Source organism: Eulemur rufifrons, chromosome 7 (assembly GCF_041146395.1).
Source record: "Eulemur rufifrons isolate Redbay chromosome 7, OSU_ERuf_1, whole genome shotgun sequence".
Taxonomy (NCBI): domain Eukaryota; kingdom Metazoa; phylum Chordata; class Mammalia; order Primates; family Lemuridae; genus Eulemur; species Eulemur rufifrons.
Genome location: NC_090989.1, coordinates 90243931 through 90262307, shown reverse-complemented (window position 1 = coordinate 90262307; position 18377 = coordinate 90243931). Strand labels below are relative to the sequence as shown.

General features: G+C 37.3%; 1 protein-coding gene across 8 annotated transcripts in view; it reads right to left on the bottom strand.

Annotated features, from left to right (window-relative positions):
• Window positions 1–18377, bottom strand: part of TNIK (TRAF2 and NCK interacting kinase) — a 365195-nt gene that overhangs the window by 114956 nt on the left and 231862 nt on the right. For all 8 annotated transcript variants that reach the window (XM_069475279.1, XM_069475280.1, XM_069475283.1 and 5 more), the window contains exons 5-7: window positions 9213–9323; window positions 5707–5797; window positions 3413–3543 (exon numbers count right to left, since the gene is read on the bottom strand). In XM_069475279.1, coding sequence (XP_069331380.1) covers window positions 3413–3543; window positions 5707–5797; window positions 9213–9323 — 333 coding nt within the window. The remainder of the gene's footprint in view (window positions 1–3412; window positions 3544–5706; window positions 5798–9212; window positions 9324–18377) is intronic.

Here is an 18377-nt window from a genome sequence, read left to right as displayed (position 1 = left end):
CGTCACTGCTTAAATGGCTAGGTAGCATTCCACGGGACAGACGCTCCAGCCTTTATTCAACCAGTTTCCTATTGATGGGCATTTGGCCACAGAGAACTTTCTTTAGTGGGTGGTTCTGTGAAAGCAGTAACTACATAGGACTGTGAAATGCTTAGCAGAGCCTATCCAACCAAAATGAAATTCAAAGTAAGTTTTAAAAAATAACAATTTAAACAGCCTAGGAATTCTGAACAGTTTTATTAATTTTAAATCTTTTGAATGCTTATTATTAAATGAGAAAGCTTTCATTATTGCCCCACATACTTATCAGGGAAATGAAACCTTTCCTTTCGCTTGAAGTGTTTTGACAGAATTTCTGAAAACAAGAAAGGAAGGGCCCCCAGAGGAAAGCCGGAACACCGGGTGAATGAGATTCCGGCAGATTCCGGCACTCCTCCTTAGGAGAGGGTCAATTTCAGTGAGCCGCCAACTGGGCCCAGTGGATATCACACAAAACCAGACTGCAGTGAAAAGCATGAGCTCTTCAGATTGCTTTTCTATAGAGGATCTTACAATATCAAATTGCTTTAGTTTTTTTTTTTTTTAAGTATGTGGTCTTTAGAGACATCTTAGAGAAATCAAATAATTAATAATAATTAAATAATAACCAATAAATACTAAATCAAATAACAAAGCCAAGCTACACTCTTCTTTTTCACATTTTGTCTTTATTTTACAGGAAAGGCTTTCGTGGTAGGAAATCTAACAAAGTCCAGTGGCCAAGTCACCTTTTATTGTAAACATGCCCTCTCAGCTGAAAGTACCTGTAGCCCATAAAACCCCAAAGTGTTGACATCAGCCTCTGGGGCTGGGATACACCACTGGGTCAAATGGACTACCAGACACACAGTGCCAAGTCCTTGGGCTTTGGTGGGGTCTCAAATGAACTCTCTGTCAGAAACTGCTTATACAGATGCAGCTTGATTAATTCCTTACACACAGTGGGTATTCAATGCATACACACTGCATGAGTGAATAAATGATTCTGAAAGTCAGTGTATTGTTAAGTTGTCCCCTGGTGATAGGCCACATTTCTAAGAATGTTGAATAGAAAAAAGGATAAACTACGGTAACAAGAAAGAAGTAGAAAGATTATTTAAAGATTAGCATCTTCTCTGGTCTACAGTAAACTGTGAGGTGGCAAAAATTAATCTTCAAAGAACCCCCAAGCCCTCCTTTCTGCCTGGTCTTCCTTAGTCATCCTGATGACTCCTTCTTTTACCCGTGACAGGTTACCAGGGAAGCTCATATTCTTGCCATGTTCCTTCTCTTGTACATTCCTGACAATCCTGATAAACGAATTCACACTCAGGTCTACATGACTGATGTAGCTGAATCTGTTCTCTCCATCAGGATTCTTTATTTTTTAATATAAGACAGAAATTAATCTTCCATTTTTTTTAATGTCTCAGGATACTGTTACACAGTCATGTGGACCTTCCAGTATCTTTGAAATCACTGGGCGGCAAGATACCCCTGGGGCTCTTTGTACCCCAGGCTTTGCCCACACCTAGCGTTATGCCTTGGTCTCACACATTTACACTGATCCCAAGCTGTATTCCTCAGCCAGAATCTGAGGAAAGAGGACCAAGACATCAATTTAACTCCAAGCTTTAGCTTGGCAGGAAGAATGCCTCTTCTAGTCACCCTAGTAAAACCGAGTCAGTCACAGGGATCTGCTTTATGATAACAGAACAAAAGTCCCATATACAATGGTAGCCAGTCACAATATTTAAAAGGTTAAGCTGAGGATAAAAGTCTAAAACACTCTGATTCCTCATGGTATATCATAAAGTAGTCTAAAATACCTGTGGCCCAGATGTAGACTAGTTAGCACTTATTAGGTATAGCTGTAGTGTGAAGAGTTGCTTATAGCCAGTGATGGTACACATATGTGGCCTGGGATGTATATTTTGTAGTGGCTCCTCTGAAGGGATTTGCAAATGGAATTATTTAAATATGCTGATCATTAGCAGTTTAAATAAGTGACATTTATTTTGGCAGGAGATTAATTTTTAACTTGGCAGCTGTTTTCAGACAGATTGCTGTCAGGTTATCACAGCGACTAACTTTGAAGGAAGGAGGAATTTACAGGAGATTATTATGTTTTCAGACCTTCAAGCTTGCATCTCCCCAAAGAGGCAAATAATTTTTTATCAATGCCTTGAGACACCAGGCCCTGAAAACGCTGCAATGTTTGCATCTTTGTGACCTGATTTCAATAATAACCCCACACTTAGACAACTAAAAATGTTCTTTTAAAGGAATTCTTTAAATATACTCCTTGGTTGATAAATTGGAGATTTATGTAGAAGTACATTATAGAGGAGCACAATAGACTGGAAAGAGCTCTGAACAGAGTTAGGAGACCTGGGTTCAAGTCCCAACTCCGAGATCACTAACTGAGTGTACACTTATACAGACCTCGGCCTCAGTTTTCTCATCTGTAAGATGATGGTATTTAGAGAGGATCAATAAAGTCCTTTGGTAAAAGTCCACGTGCCTCTGAAACCAGGCCAGTTTCAAGTTTTGCCCGGGGTTGTCCTGTGATGTACACAAAGACCACACAGTGTCTCTCTACTTAGTGCACAATCTGAAAACCCTCAGTTCCTAGATCCCATTGTCCCCAATTTTATTGTCTCGATTTTCAGTCACAGTTCATTAAGAAGTAATGTCACTTGATACTGCAGCTATTGACAAAGCAGTAACCCAAAATTATGTTTGATTTTTGGCTAGCAGAATAGAAAAGACGAGGGCTTCTTGGAGGAGTCTACTTGAACACTGCTTTGAGTTTCTTAGCAAATTTCTAGTTTACACAAAGTAATACGGCATAAATAAAATTTCTATGAAACTCCATGCTGCACTGCAGAAACACCATGAAGTAGTTAGCAGCATCCCATTTGATTCTCTCTCATGAAAAAAAAACTCCAAGTAATTAGACTTTGAGCAATGTAGAAATAAGTAAATATGATTACACGTAATCAGAAAAAGATGACCCAAGATAACAAATTCATATCTTGGTTTCTTTTAACATAAAAAGCTATCAGAATATATACTTTGCCAAAAATCTAAACTAACAAATGGAAATCTAATCTATTTTCCAATAAGAAGAAGCAAAAGTAAATTTTTAAAAATATAGAAAATGATTTAAACATTTTTTTTTACAAATAGGCAATCAGATATGATGGGTGAATTCATTAAAAAGATTCTTACTTGAATATCTTATAATTTTAAATTCAAATAATGTTTTCCATTCCAGTTCTGCCTTTGGGTCACATAAATCATAAATCCAAAGGCTTTTGAGAATTCTCCCACTGCAAGACCCAAGAAGAGATAGTTGGCACTGTTTTGAAACACAATGAAGAAGTCATACCTTGAAATCATATGTGGCATCTGGGTTTTCATCACAGGCAATAACTTCTGGTGCCATCCAGTAGGGAGTCCCAATGAAAGTATTCCTCCTGCCCACTGTTCGATCAAGCTGGGCACTGACTCCAAAGTCCACTGTTCAAGTGAATGAAAGTCTGTGATCTTAGGTTTCATACGGTGATAAAATGAATGTGCATGTTTTTATTGTGGTGAAAGATACGTAACATAAAATTTACCATTTTAACCATTTTAATGTACATTTCGGTGGTATTAAGTTCATTCACATTGTTGTGCAACCATAACCATCATCCATCCATCTCCAGAACTTTTCATCTTCCTCAACATCTTCCATTAAACAATAACTGCCAATTCATCCTGCCCCTCCTCCCCCAGCCCGTGGCAATTATCATTCTATCTTCTGTCTCTGATTTGACTACTCTCAGTACCTCATATAAGTGGAAACATACAGTATTTCTCTTTTTATTACTGGCTTATTTCACTTAACATAATGACCTTAAGGTTCATCCGTGTTGTAGCATGTGTCAGATTTTCCTTCCTTTTTAAGGCTAAATAATATTCCATTGTATATTCAGACCACATTTTGTTTGCCTACCCATCCATCAGTGGGCAGTTGGGTTGTTTTTACCTTTTTAATCCTATGAATGTATATTTTTATTGTAATACTTTTTTGTCAGTATATTACAAGCATGCACACATTTTAGTTACATAATTTGCTTTTGTACAGTTTGAGTCAAAGTTATGTGTGCCCTCCACCCAGTTATTGTGCATCGTACCTGTTAGGTGTGAATTTACCCATCCTCTTCTCTCCCCTCCCATCTGCTTGATGACCCTTGTGTTTGACTTCCATAGCGCACATAAGTGTTATCAATTAGTTCCAATTTAGTACTGAGCACATGTAGTGTTTGTCTGTACATTCTTGCAATTGTAAATGTGCGTTTTTAAATTGCATGTATAAATGAATGAAGTTTACCAATGAGAAAAGCACAAAATGTTATGATTGGTTCAACCAAGGTCCCCATCCATGGGGACCAAAAATAGGTGTTAAATAAAAGGGAAGCTTGGTTGCCACAAAGGATAGTATTTAAGGGATAAAAGAAAAGTGATTAAAAACGAAGGTCTGGAGTCAGACTACCTAATTTTGCATGCTATTTCTGTCACTTACTAGTGGTGTGACCTGAGGCTAGTAGACCAACCCTTTTCAGTTACAGTTTCCTAATCTATAAAATGAGGATGATGACATCTACATGGAATTGCTCTGATGTTTAAGAAGGATAATCTATATAAAAGTATCTTATACAGGGTCTGGCATATAATATATTCTCAACAAGTAATTAGTGATATGAGACTGTTCTGAGGATAGCTTATCTAGTCAATATATATATAACTGCTTAGCCTACATAATGTATGCTTTTGTTCTAAAAGTGAATATTCATGAGATGAAAGTCTGGCCCCAAATGCTAACTAAGGAAAAATGGAAATCAAATATTTTAACAAAAATGAAGAGCAAATGTTTGGGATATAAACATAAAAGATATTTAAATCTCTTGGAAAATATACAATCATATGGACAGTGATCATTTTCTAGATGACAAATTGTGTATCCTATAGGATATTTGTCAATTCAGGCTCTTCCTCATCTACACCAAGCAGGCAAATGCACGTGGGGATCCTCTACTTTTCTTTGGACAATCCCAGATTTGTTTCAGGAAGGGCTCTAAAGGATATGCCAAGGAAAATGATTCCCCACTGGTAACTCTGGCAGACGGAAGTGCGATAACCAGTATGCACCTCAAGTGGAATATTGAGCATCCACTCCATACAGGTGACCAAGGCAATAATGAATTCAATGTAAATATAACTTAAACGTGGGAATATAGCTAGAATTGACTATTCTAAATATGTCTAACTATGGATATTTTTAATGGAAACAATTGCATCCTCAGTATTCTGTTATGGCAACTACAATATAAACAATCTGTAAGATATAGGAGATTATTTTGAGGTCTGTTGCTTCTAATATCTACTGAAACAAAAAAAACTCAATTATTTCTATATGTTCTTCAAGCACATGGTTCTGTTCCCCATACTATATACAATGCACTCCTCAACATGCTTTTAGAAAATATTTTTTAAATAGACAAAGAAATATTTTCCTTTCTATTTTTAGGGCACTACCTTCCAAATCCACAGTGACAAATTTACATTAATTTTTAAAAAGCTGTTGATACAATCCTATCCATTCCTGCAACTCCAAGACTCACTGGATGCTGTTCTTACCTAGTTTAACTTCTGCATTTTCAGTCAGCAAGACATTTTGCCCTTTAATATCTCGATGAATCACTTTATGCTGGTGCAGGTGACTCAGCCCCTGGAATGACAAAGAGTTGAGAAGGATTAATAGGAACATAAGCCAAGATGCACATAAATTATTTTGAATGTTAATGATCAAAAAAATTAAACTCACATAGACATACTTTTCAGAACTATATTCGCATCTTTCATGTACTCATAGTGCTATTCTAACCTGTAGGCAGTTGATCAATACAAACTGAAATATACAGGCAGTCCTTGCAATGCATGGTGTTGTGTTAGATGAAACGCTTGCATATTGGATCAGATATCAGGGACCATGGAATCACACAAACGACAACACGGTTCCCACATCCACGAACTTCAGTTAACACAGTACTGTGAAAAGTGAGGAATATCTGCATTTGCTAATGTGTAACAGAAACATCTACAGGGTCTCTATACGGAAAACTAACCTGACTTACTTGGATCCTCACAGTTTTTTTGGCAATATTTGAATTTAAAAGTGAAAAGTTACCTTCTGTTATACAATTTTAATTAAGCAGAGCAAAATATTCCTCAGACCAGCCAAGAAATTTCCTATTGGCTTTAGCCAATGTGGCTTACCTTTAAAAAGAAAAACAATTTCTATTTCCTTTGTTGGCATTTATCACTGTCATTTTTTAGTGGCTTATGGTATCTGTGACTTTGTGCCCATTATGTGAGATACTTATTCAGTGACGTCCAAACCTGATTGTGTTCCATTTCTTTATGAATTACTCTGATTGTGGCTTCTTTGTGCTAAGTTCTCTACGTTACAGACTTACTCTAAGTTAGTCACATATTTTTCAGATAAATTATAACCTAAAAGAATCTAAAGTTGAAGTCTTGAAAAAGCAAATTATGTTATGCTAACACTTGATAATCCAAGGTACTGGCTATTGAAGTGTTGTCATTTTATTATTTATGATTTTCTGTTCTTCTAATTTTTCTCTGCAACAACAAAATCGTGGTATGAAAAATGAGGCAGACACGAAAAGAAATAAAACTAAATATCTGAATTCCCTGGTTGAAGAAATTCAGCATGAGAGTACTGATGTCCAGAAAGATCCATATGTACATTTAGGAATATCAGTAAACATAAACCATGTTACAGAATGGTTGGAGGCACTGGTTTGAGTGTTCAAAAATTGCCTTTCTTATCTATCAGTTTGGCTCAAGGTAGGCATCAAGCGGATTTAAATGTATGGTTTTCACGGAGTATACATACATACCCCATAAATTGTTAAGATCCCTTCCCTCCTTCACCACTGAAGTGGCTGGAAACAGATACCAGAGCACGTCAGTGAGCCAAAGGTTCTATTTAAGGAGATCATACAATGCATAGAGGGTCACCTCTGAAAATTCTTGTGGCCAGGGACATTTGGGTGATCAAATGCCCCTTCCAGTGAGTCACCATATCTGAAATGCTGGTATTACTTGGGAGAATGTACTGGAAGAAGGAAGAAAACTACTGTTCTCACACAATTTAAAACAATGTATTGGGAGATGCTCCCGGGGTGAAACATCCCTGCTGCTTGTAGAACCCTACAGATCAGATTAAACAACTGACGCCCGCCCGTGGGGTTCCACAGCAATGCAGAAAGGCATACTGGGCAGAACTCAGCCCCAGAGACCTGGGAGATTCTTGGCACCCACTGGGCAGGCTGGATGACTAAATAATCTATTATGTTCTCTCTGAGTGAAATTTTACGTCAGAAATTCGAATTAAATTCACACAATGGTACATCAAAGCTTGGAGACCCATGTCAGATGTGAAGGAAATCAGCAGCCAAGCCTCTTTGTTTCCCATCAAATTTTGTTTTGTGTTCTGTTTAAGAAGGCTTTTTTTTGCCTACCCCAAGCCACGGAGGTATTATCCTGTTTTCTCTTAAGAGCTTTGGTTTTTATATCTTTCCAATGTATATCTATAATCCAGCTGTGATAAACTTTGAATACGGTATAAAGTGTTAAGTTTCATGTCTTCATATGCACATTCAATGGGCCAAATGTTATTTACCGACCAGAGCACCCTTTCCTCTTGACAGCAGCATTTACCTAGTCACAAATCAGGTGTCCATATGATGTCAGTTTGTTCCTGGACTCTTGATTCTTTTGTCATTGTCTAATCTTGTGACAATACTGCTCTGCCTTAATTACTTAGTAACTTTATAATAAATCCTGGTAATAGGTAGCATAAATCCTCCAGTTTTGTTCTACTTCAAGATTGCCTTGGCTATTCTTGGCCCTTTGCATTTCCATAGAACTTTTTAAAAAATCAGCTTTATCAATTTCCATAAATATATCCACAGGGATTTTAATTGGGAGTTCAAGGAAACCATGGATCAAATTGGGAAGAAATAACATCTTTACAATATTGAATATTCTGACCCATGAAATGCTCTATACTTCCATTTATTAAGGTCTTCTTTAATTTCTATCAGTCATATTTTGTACTTTTCAGGGTAGAAGTTATTCACATCAATGTTAACATTTTTAAATTTCATTTTCTATTTGTCTTTTGCCTAATCTGATTTGCACTTAATGAACAGACATTTTCTTTTTATGCCTTCTTTCCTTCTTTCTTAACTTCCATTCATTCATCCATCCATCCATAGCACATATTGCTCTCAAAGGTGTATCTTAGACACATAGTGAAAAACAGTTTTAATTTTTGTTCCCTTAAATTAAGAAGGTAGAACTTATAAATAAATAACGATTGCTAAGCAGGTCTAATAAGAATGCTCAATAGACAGATAATAACCTCCATATTAGTAGGAAAAGATAATAAAACCAGTCTAAATGAACTAAAATATGCACAATTACTTTCTTCTCCCTGAATCAAGCTCAGCAAATATGACATTATTGTCTAGACTCCCGGGTTATGGGATTTGTTGGCAAAACCGAGCAAACAGTCTTGTCCAGTCATTTTTTATTGTTTTAAGTGACTAGGTCTCATAATTTTTTTTTAAAAAAAAGGTAAAATCAGTTAAAGTAGGTTGTAAGTACACAAATGACTAAAGTCATACAATCCTTAGAGACTTTACATCGTGAGAAAGCATTACACCATTAGTTATATTAGTTATTAGTTATAAACTTTCACAAATGAATAATTTAAATAAGTGATCAAAATATCCCTTAAAATAATCCATTTCCTAAGCAGGACCTTATCTTTATGATCTGAAATCAGATTTCCAATTGGAAACACCACTGAAAATGAATCCCTTGCTAAGGGAAATCACCCCACATCAGCCCAAGTGAAAGTACACACAGCCTGTCCAGAAAGGCTCTCGCCACCATCAAAGCAGACCTCCACACCAAACCACTACGGCCACCACAGCGCCTCTAAACGGTTTTCAATACATTTATGAATTTCACTGGAAGGCAGAACAAAGTCCAACACCTTCTAAGATACCCTGTGTTGGGAGGTAGCCCAGGCCCCACTTGTCACCTACCCGTAGTATCTCCCTGCAGATGTATGCGATCCACTCTTCTTTCAACGTGTTACCTTTCGTATTCTTGATCAGGTCAGTGACAGAGCCAGCACCACAAAACTCCATCACCAACTGGCAAAGGAAGCAAACAAGCCATTATTATAATTACATTTCACAGCTTCCACTAGGTTGGGTTAAAAAAAACAAGACATTTCAGTTGGCTGCTTTGGGATGCCATTCCTGCAAAGAAACAGTGATTATAAAACAATATAGAAGACATAAACTTTTATCTTAATTTCTTCCCAAAATGATAGAAAGGAAAGATTATTTTTAAATCTTTTAAATTGTAAGTTATAGCTGGAAATTGAGGAAAATCTCCATATTTTAAATGTTTTTTTTTTTAAATGGAAGTAGACAGGTGGCTTAGACACAGTTGAGACTATCTCTCGTTTTTCCTCAGCATATGAACTCATCTCTTATATAAAAGTAGGATTATTGCTCTATCAGAATGAACTATGGTTCTCTAGGTGTCCCAACTTGGGGTAACAGAAGTACACGCAGTTTATGTTGCTGGTTTGTAAGTGGCACTGTACGCTGTCAGAATGGGGACTGTCTGTTTTTAATTAACTTCAGAAAATGTTCCCAGGAGGTTGGACACATCAAATAAATTCAATAAACAATAAACTCTAATTTAGCAACTTTCATCCAAAAAGCTCCAAGCGCTCCATAAATATAAACTCATTATAGTACTCAGCAACTTTATCACAGGCAGAAAATAAACATTGCCCTTACTTTACAGGGAAATAGAGACTAGAAGAAAAGCAATCTCTGTACTTTTACATGCATATTCTAGGCTTAGAAAAACACATCCCTTTTCATCCTTCCTCTTTCAAAAAATATCTTCAACAGAAGTTACTTTATTAGGTATTTATGCTATTTTTTTTGTAATTATATGAAAAGAATTTAGAATAACTAGCAGTCAATTCCTGACTTGATATAAGAGACAGAACTAAAACAGAGCCACAATAAAATCACATTGGTGGTTTTGGCTTTATCCAAATGTACGTTTCTGAAATGTCACCAGGTCCTAAAACATACCCTACCAAGCTACAAAATCTTCAGGTAGAAATTTTGTTTTCTTTTTTTCTGCACACCTAGTAGAAACTCAATAAAACCTCATGAGCTGAGTTTCACGAATGAGTTTCCAATACCTGTTCTGACTTGTCTTCTTTTTTTTTTTTTTGAGACAGAGTCTCACTCTGTTGCCCAGGCTAGAGTGAGTGCCGTGGCCGTGGCGTCAGCCTAGCTCACAGCAACCTCAAACTCCTAAGCTCAAGGGATCCTCCTGTCTCAGCCTCCCGAGTAGCTGGGACTACAGGCATGCGCCACCATGCCCGGCTAATTTTTTCTATATATATTTTTAGCTGTCCATATAATTTCTTTCTATTTTTAGTAGAGATGGGGTCTCACTCTTGCTCAGGCTGGTCTCGAACTCCTGAGTGCAAACGATCTGCCCACCTCGGCCTCCCAGAGTGCTAGGATTACAGGCGTGAGCCACCTCGCCCGGCCTGACTTGTCTTCTTATGAACCCACAAAGGCTAGGGAAATCCTCCCATCTTTGCCAAAGAACTTGAAGAAGTTTTGAGACCTATAAGCAGCAGCTTTTGTAGGGAAATTTGGGAAGTGTCACAAATATACTACATGCCATCCTGATAAGAGCTGGAAAATTACCATATGTAATAGCCCAGAAGCTATCAAAGACCACAAAATTAGGTCCAAAAGGACTTAGAAATCAATCTGAAGAGATGCCCAGTGGCCAAAGATAGGATAATTTGAGCATCAGTAAGAATAATAAGTGCAATGTCTAAAAGCACGTTAAATATGCTTAAATGCCTCAATAAAGTCACCACCAAAAAAAATATAACTGGCACTGTTTCAAGAAAATAAAGAATCAACTTCTTATTTTGAGAACTAGTAAATAAAGGGAAAGAATGAGGGGTTTATCCTGCCTTACACAAATTTCACCACTGGGTAGTTAAATAATAAAAGAGGGTAAACTTCTCTCCATAAAAAAAAGATATTCCGGCCGGGCACGGTGGCTCACGCCTGTAATCCTAGCACTCTGGGAGGCCGAGGCGGGTGGATCATTTGAGTTCAGGAGTTCAAGACCAGCCTGAGCAAGAGTGAGACCCTGTCTCTACTAAAAATAGAAAGAAATTAGCTGGACAACTAAAAATATATAGAAAAAATTAGCTGGGCATGGTGGCACAGCTACTCGGGAGACTGAGCCAGAAGGATTGCTTGAGCCCAGGAGTTTGAGGTTGCTGAGACCTAGGCTGACACCACGGCACTCTAGTCCGGGCAACAAAGTGAGACTCTGTCTCACACAAACAAACAAACAAAAAAACCCCAGATATTCCATCTAATACATGAAAAAGACATAATAGAATTAGAATGTCACTATTTTGTACCCCCTAATAAACTAACAGATTCAGGCAGTGATCATCAATGCTGCCAACATTAAAAAAAAGAAATAAATATAATTTGTTCCTGATAAAAGAACACAACATCGTATAAGAAGTAGTTCTTGCCAAAAACAAAAACAAAAAAAACCTGAATCTGATCAAGCCTCTAGCTCCAACCACCAATTTGTAAGAAATTCAGAGAAGTGGGGAACATGTTATATCACAGGATACTATCAGCTAAATCTAGACTAGGAAACCAGTTTAGACAAATAGTTCTTTAACAAATTGCAAGGAGGACAAAAAAGGGATGGAAGGAAATCCTATAAATTTAAAAACACTTAAAAAAGATATACCAACAAACTGCAATGGATGCACCTTATTTGAATACTGATTTTTTAAAAAGAGCTGGTAAAACTTTTGAGACAATTACAACTTTAAAATAGACTTAGATATTTGATGAAACTAAGGAAATATGGTTAATATTTTTTAAGTGTGGTAATTATACCATGGTTATGTAAAAAAGTTCTTATTTTTTAGAGAAAAATGATTAAATACTTGTGGATGAAATTATAGGACAGTCTCTTTTACAAATGGTTCTGGGACAACTGGATATTCACATGCAAAAAATGATATTAAACCTTTACCTCATGCCATATACAGAAAAATTAACTCAGAATGGATCAAAGACCTAAATAGAAGAGCTAAAATATAAAACTCTTCAGAGAAAACATTGGGGTAAATCTCCATGACTTTGGATTTAACCATAGCTTCTTACATATGAAAACAAAAGCACAAACAACAAAAGAAAAAAATAGATAAATTGGGTTTTGTCAAAATTACAAACATTTGTGTATCAAAGGACACTATCAAGAGAGGGAAAAGAATGCACAGAATGGGAAAAGTATTTGCAAATCATATATCTGATAAGTGTCTATCTAGTATCCAGAATATATGAAGAACTCTTACAACTCAACAATAAGAAGACAAGCAACCCAATTTAAAAAATGGGCAAAGGACTTGAATAGACATTACTTGAATAGCCATATACAAATGGCTAACAATTGCATGAAAAGATGCTCAATGTCGTCAGTCATTAAAAAATTGCAAATCAAACCCACAATGAGATGCCACTTTACACCCACTAGGATGACTGTAATTTTTTTAAAAAAAGACAGAAAATCACAAGTATTGGCAAAGATGTGGAGAAATTGGAACTCCCATACATTGCTGGTGGGAAAGTAAAATGGTGCAGTCACTGTGGCAAACAGTTTGTGGGTTCCTCAATAAGTCAAACACAGAAGTGACATATGACTCAGCAATTCCACTTCTAGATATACGACCCAAACAATTGAAAACTGGTGTTCAAACAAAACTTGTACATGAATGTTTCAAGCAGCACTATTCACAATAGACAAAAGGTAGAAATAACCAAAATGTCCATCAACAGATGAAGAGATAAACAAAATGTGGTATATCCATACAATGAAATATTATTCAGCCATGGAAAGGAATGAAGTACTGACGCATGATACAACATCGATGAATCGTGAAGACATTATGCGTTACATGAAAGAAGCCAGACAAAAAAAAAAAAGACTGTATATTGTATGATTCCATTTATATGAAATATCCGAATAGGCAATCTATAGAGACAGAAGCAGATTAGTGGCTGCCAGGCACTAGGGCTAAGGGGGAACAGGAGTGACTGCTTAATGGGTGTACAGTTTCCTTTTAGAGAGATAAAAAGGTCCTGGAACTAGATAGTGGTGATGGTTACACAACATTGTGAATATACATAAGGACACTGAATTATACATTTTAAAGTGGTAAAAATTTAGGTAAATTTATGTTATGTGTATTTTATCAGAATTTTAAAAAGTAACATGATAAAGGTTGCTTCAGAATAATACTATAATAAGGGAAATAGATAGGCATGTAGTAACAGATAGGATGGGACTGGACATTGGTTGAAGGCTCTTGGAGCACATGGGTGTTCATTATATTGTTCTTTCTATTTTTGTGTAATTTTGGGGATTCTCCATAATAAAAAGTTAGAGAAAATCCCATTATGTAGCAAACCATGGTTCAACACCAGCAGGATGGACCAAAGAAACATGCTCCCAAAGAAGGAAAAGAATATTTTACCAAGTGAGCAAAACATGTTTGTGCCCTTTTTCCAAATACCATTTTGAAAAATGCAGTGACCAGACCTCCTACAAATATATCCATTGCTCCCCTATCAGCTGGAGAAAATGCCCCACCACTGAGCTGTATTAGGCCACGTAATTATAGCTCCCAAGGAAAGTAATGGAAGGCCAGTGACTCCAATCTTTCAAAATTAGATTGTATAAAATACTTTCAAATATTCAGTAGGAAACAACCCTGCTCTAGCCAGGCACTAATGTCAGTGATTTCTATAATTTGCTTGTCCATTCAGCTCCAGCTGAAGGTTGCTAAATTCTTTTCCTCTCACTATGGAACAAAATGATTGTTAAATTATATAATGGGATTTTTTAAAAAAAGAAAAAGAAAGAAGGAAACTAGCACTTGCTAGCAATCGGTTCCTGCAGCCACACCAACACTGATAATTACTGCCACCACACAGCGGGGACCCTGCCTCCCCATAAGTATCCTCATCACATTAATGAACAGAAACCGCGCTCAACATGCCAAGGCCAGCAGTGATAAGTCAATAACTTCCTGTCTCACAAGTAACAAATAATGGATCATTAATATTCTCGCTGGAAGAAAGTTCTCAAAGAGTTTATACTGGGGCAATAACACTTACTAACATTTACTGAGAATTATACCATGTGCCAGGCACTGGGCTAAGTGATTTACAAATGTTGTTTTGTTGACTGTTCCTCCTCTCAATTCCTTTATCTTTATTTGGAAATAGAGCTTCCTTATGGTCTGCAGCCTTAGCCATAGTCTACACTCACTAAGTAACTAGATCAGGGTTAAAGCGTATTGCTCTCTCAGTCACTAGCTATGTGAGCTTGGGCATGTTCCCTAACCACCCTGGGCTCAGCAACATCCCTCCCCACCACTACGACAAAAGTATAACCTTATACGTTGGATGCGCACATTAACTGTGTCTATGGATGTAAAGCTCCTCACTGGCAGAAACCTCAAACTATATTTATTACGTTTCCATTCTTTGGTCTGTTTTGCCTTTATAAAAATGCAAAAAGGAAGAGTTTCTGACTTGCAAGAGAGCATCAATAGCTCCCCAAGGTCCATTTCACTTGGATGGTGAAGAGACAGGACTGAAAAATGTCTGAAAAGGGCATTGGGCATGTGTGTTTCTAAAACCCCTATTCATGAAAGAGCACAAAGACACACATCTTTTTTTCAAGTCTGTGTCACACAACAAGAGACACAGTGGTGTGTTCCAGGGCTATGGATCTTTGTACTTGGAAGGTGGTGAAGGGGGTGGTGGTGGTAGGATGTTAAAAGGAATCTTACATTTGGAATTGTCACTCAACCCACCGAAATACTGGATTAGACTGAAATAAACATGCATGCCATTTGGGAAGACAGAAGGAAGGTCAAGTTGAAGGTGGGCAGCAGGCTGGGAGTGGGCCTGGGACTAAAGGAGGTATCAAAAAAGAACACAGCGTGGCACAAGCAATTTATTAGAGAAAGGAATTACTGGATTACTTGGACATGGGTAGTTATTTCTATCCAAATAACAAAGGTCAATTTTTAAAAATAAAGAGTTCTGACATATTTCACAATTTGTGTGGCTGACTGTCACATATTTTTGTCAGCTGTCTTATGTTTCTGGCAAGCGGGATGTTTTCTCTTAGAGGCTGAGCTGTCATTTATTCTGCCTTCCTGTGTTTCCCGTATCTCCAGGACAGTATTTAAGGAAGGACCGTTCAGCCGCCACTGATCCCAGAGGAAGTTTTAGAACACCAAGTCAGCCCTGAGCTGACCTCACAAGGGACAGGGGCCTTCAGCATGGAGTCATCAGATGTGGTCACTTCTCCACTTCCTCTGAAAGAATTTCTAAAGGGTTATTCTCAGAGGCAGTCTAAAAGGCCAGGATGATTTCTGGGGTCCCAAAAGTATTCACTCACTTGCTAGTTAATCAGTTTCAAGTTTCTGTAATGAGAAACAAAGCCTTAAGATGATATTTTAAAACTGCAGACACTAACCCAGAATACCCTGACAGGAACTCATTCCTCCCAAATATCACGAGTCACCCACCCACAAGAATAAATGACTGCTGACAGATCCCTTCTCTTTCATAGCGAAAGGCAGAGGGGAGGAGGAGCAAGCAGGAAGAGGAAAGTCTTCCTAAATTGAGAGAAGAGTTTACACCAAACAGTGGAAGGGGCACCCCTAAGAAAAAGACAGGAAAGATAAACTTCCAAGAATTTACAACACCCCAAAGGATCCCTATTGACCTTGAACTTCCAGAAACATTGGTGAGGCACAGGGTATTTTTATCAGGTGTGGCTGGAAATAGCCACAGCTCTCATCTGCATGATTTATGACGGTGTAAACAAAACCCAAACTCAGTAACTTTGTTACAGAAGGCTGCTTCATTTGCAAAAGGTAGTTTAAGTCCCACAATATAAAATGTGTGTATAGAAATACAAAATACAAAAATGCAAAAACTGGTAGGTATATATATGAAAACATTTATCCTTTCAATAAACTGACTGAAGTAAAGTAAAACTTGGGAATTTCAAATGTGGAAAAGCAACCTTAACAACCTTTTTGCACCTATTTTTAAACAAGTATGTACAATATTTAAAAAAAAAACTCCTTTGATTTCTGAATTTTATTTTTAGACTTGAAAAGAGAATGTTTGAACTATACATTCTAAGTCTTCAGAAGTTAAAAAGATGAGTCCCAAGGGTGGGAAGTATCCCAAACTTTAATAAAGCTTCTGGACAATAAACAACTTTATACCTTGAGAATGATAATGGCAGTTTGGATATACTGAGCCAACTGGTATTTCTGGCAGCAGGAAGCCTGCCCAAGGAAAAGCCCCGTAGAAATGCTCAACATAAGGAGACAGACATCTCAGAGTCAGCATGACAGCATTTAAGGAAATGCTACAGAAGTTAGCTGCATCTTGTATCTGGACTCAAATTACATGTATGCATGAAAAATCTTCTGCAGAATTTTTCTTGATAGGAGTAATCATTCCATGTCTATTTTATCCACAGACCCAATCATAGAAACTAACCTTAATGTTGGAAGAACTTTACAACACTGCATCTCAGCATGTTATACCCAAATAGAAGAATTTGGAGTGAGGATAGGTAAGCAAGTTTTCAGATAGGTTAAAAATAGGAAAAGAAAGAAAATACTGGCTTCAGAGAAATTAGGACTAAGCATCTTGGTAGCTGAGGATTTGGGGGAAGCACAACATAAATTGGAACATAGACTTTGCCTCAAAGTTACGGATCCGGAAGGGCTACATAGAACTTTAGCAAAATAACTTTGAGCATACATGAAGCCTTCCTTTTGCTAGGGTAAAAAGCAATTTAAACAAAGTGCAAATGAAATTCTTTGTGATAAAAAAAGAAATTAGTTTCACATTCTTGTCAAAGAGTCACCCATTAATTCATAAAAATGGCTCTATTACAGCTGAACTCTGAACCAGTTGCCAGGTATTAAATTAGGTGTAGCTTTAGATCTGTGTTTATATCTAAGTAATTTACCCTCTGTCTCAAGAGGTCACACAATGTAGCAGTTCCAGAACTGGGAGACTGCTTACAATCATTCCTCTTACTGTGCTAGGCACTCCTACATTTGCCAAACTCAACCTTTTAAAAATTTCTACTCACAGCTAGCAAGATTCAATCACTTCCCCAGACAAATTACCTAGCCTCTATGTATGAAGAGGGTTCTTTACTTATAAAAGTAACAAACTCTAATTAAAACAATTTTTAAAAGCCTCATTTCTGAAACACAAACAGAATGAGCAAAACAGAAATTTTAACTAATTGTTCAAAAGCTATGGGTGGTTGAATTTTTAAGGGCATTATCTACAGCACCTTACAGTTAAATCCTAAAACAAGCAAAAATTAAGTGGGCATGATTTTTGCCAAGCCAAGATGCTGTAGCAATGTAAATCTAAAATATGGTAGACTCAGGTTTGGGCGTTGTGCCAACATCAATGCAGATTCTAAAAAGGATCTCTCATTGGTAGCTGAAGGCGTTCTTGTCTTAGTTTACCTCAGTTTCTCATTCTGAGATGATCTTACACAGGGGCTGGACAAGTAATGTAAATGCACGAAGTTAAGTGTGTATGGAAGACAGCAGGGAGTGACGGGGCCCCTGGTGCAAATAGCATGTGCCCTCTAAACAGATGGTCTACTGCTCTAACAGAGTCCTGCTGTTTGGGATTTCAGGCCCAATATTTCTAGATCTTTGGTTTTTTTTCAAAACTTTTCAAGGAATTCAGACTTTTCTGTGAAACTGCTCAATTTTTCTAATGTTGTCATAGTTAAAACACCACCACCTTATGTCAACCAAACTAAACATATTTATCCAGGCAGCATTTAGCCTCCAGGATGCCAGTTTGCAAACTCAAACCTAGGCCAACATTGTCATCTTTATAAGGTAGAAACCAAATGCCAGAGACACTGCCTCTGCCAAGGCTGGACTGCAGGTCTCTGGATTCCCGGGCCAGGTTATAGCCAGCTGTTAGAATGTTTGTCCCTGACACGCATAAAGAATAATTTCTTGACTCTTA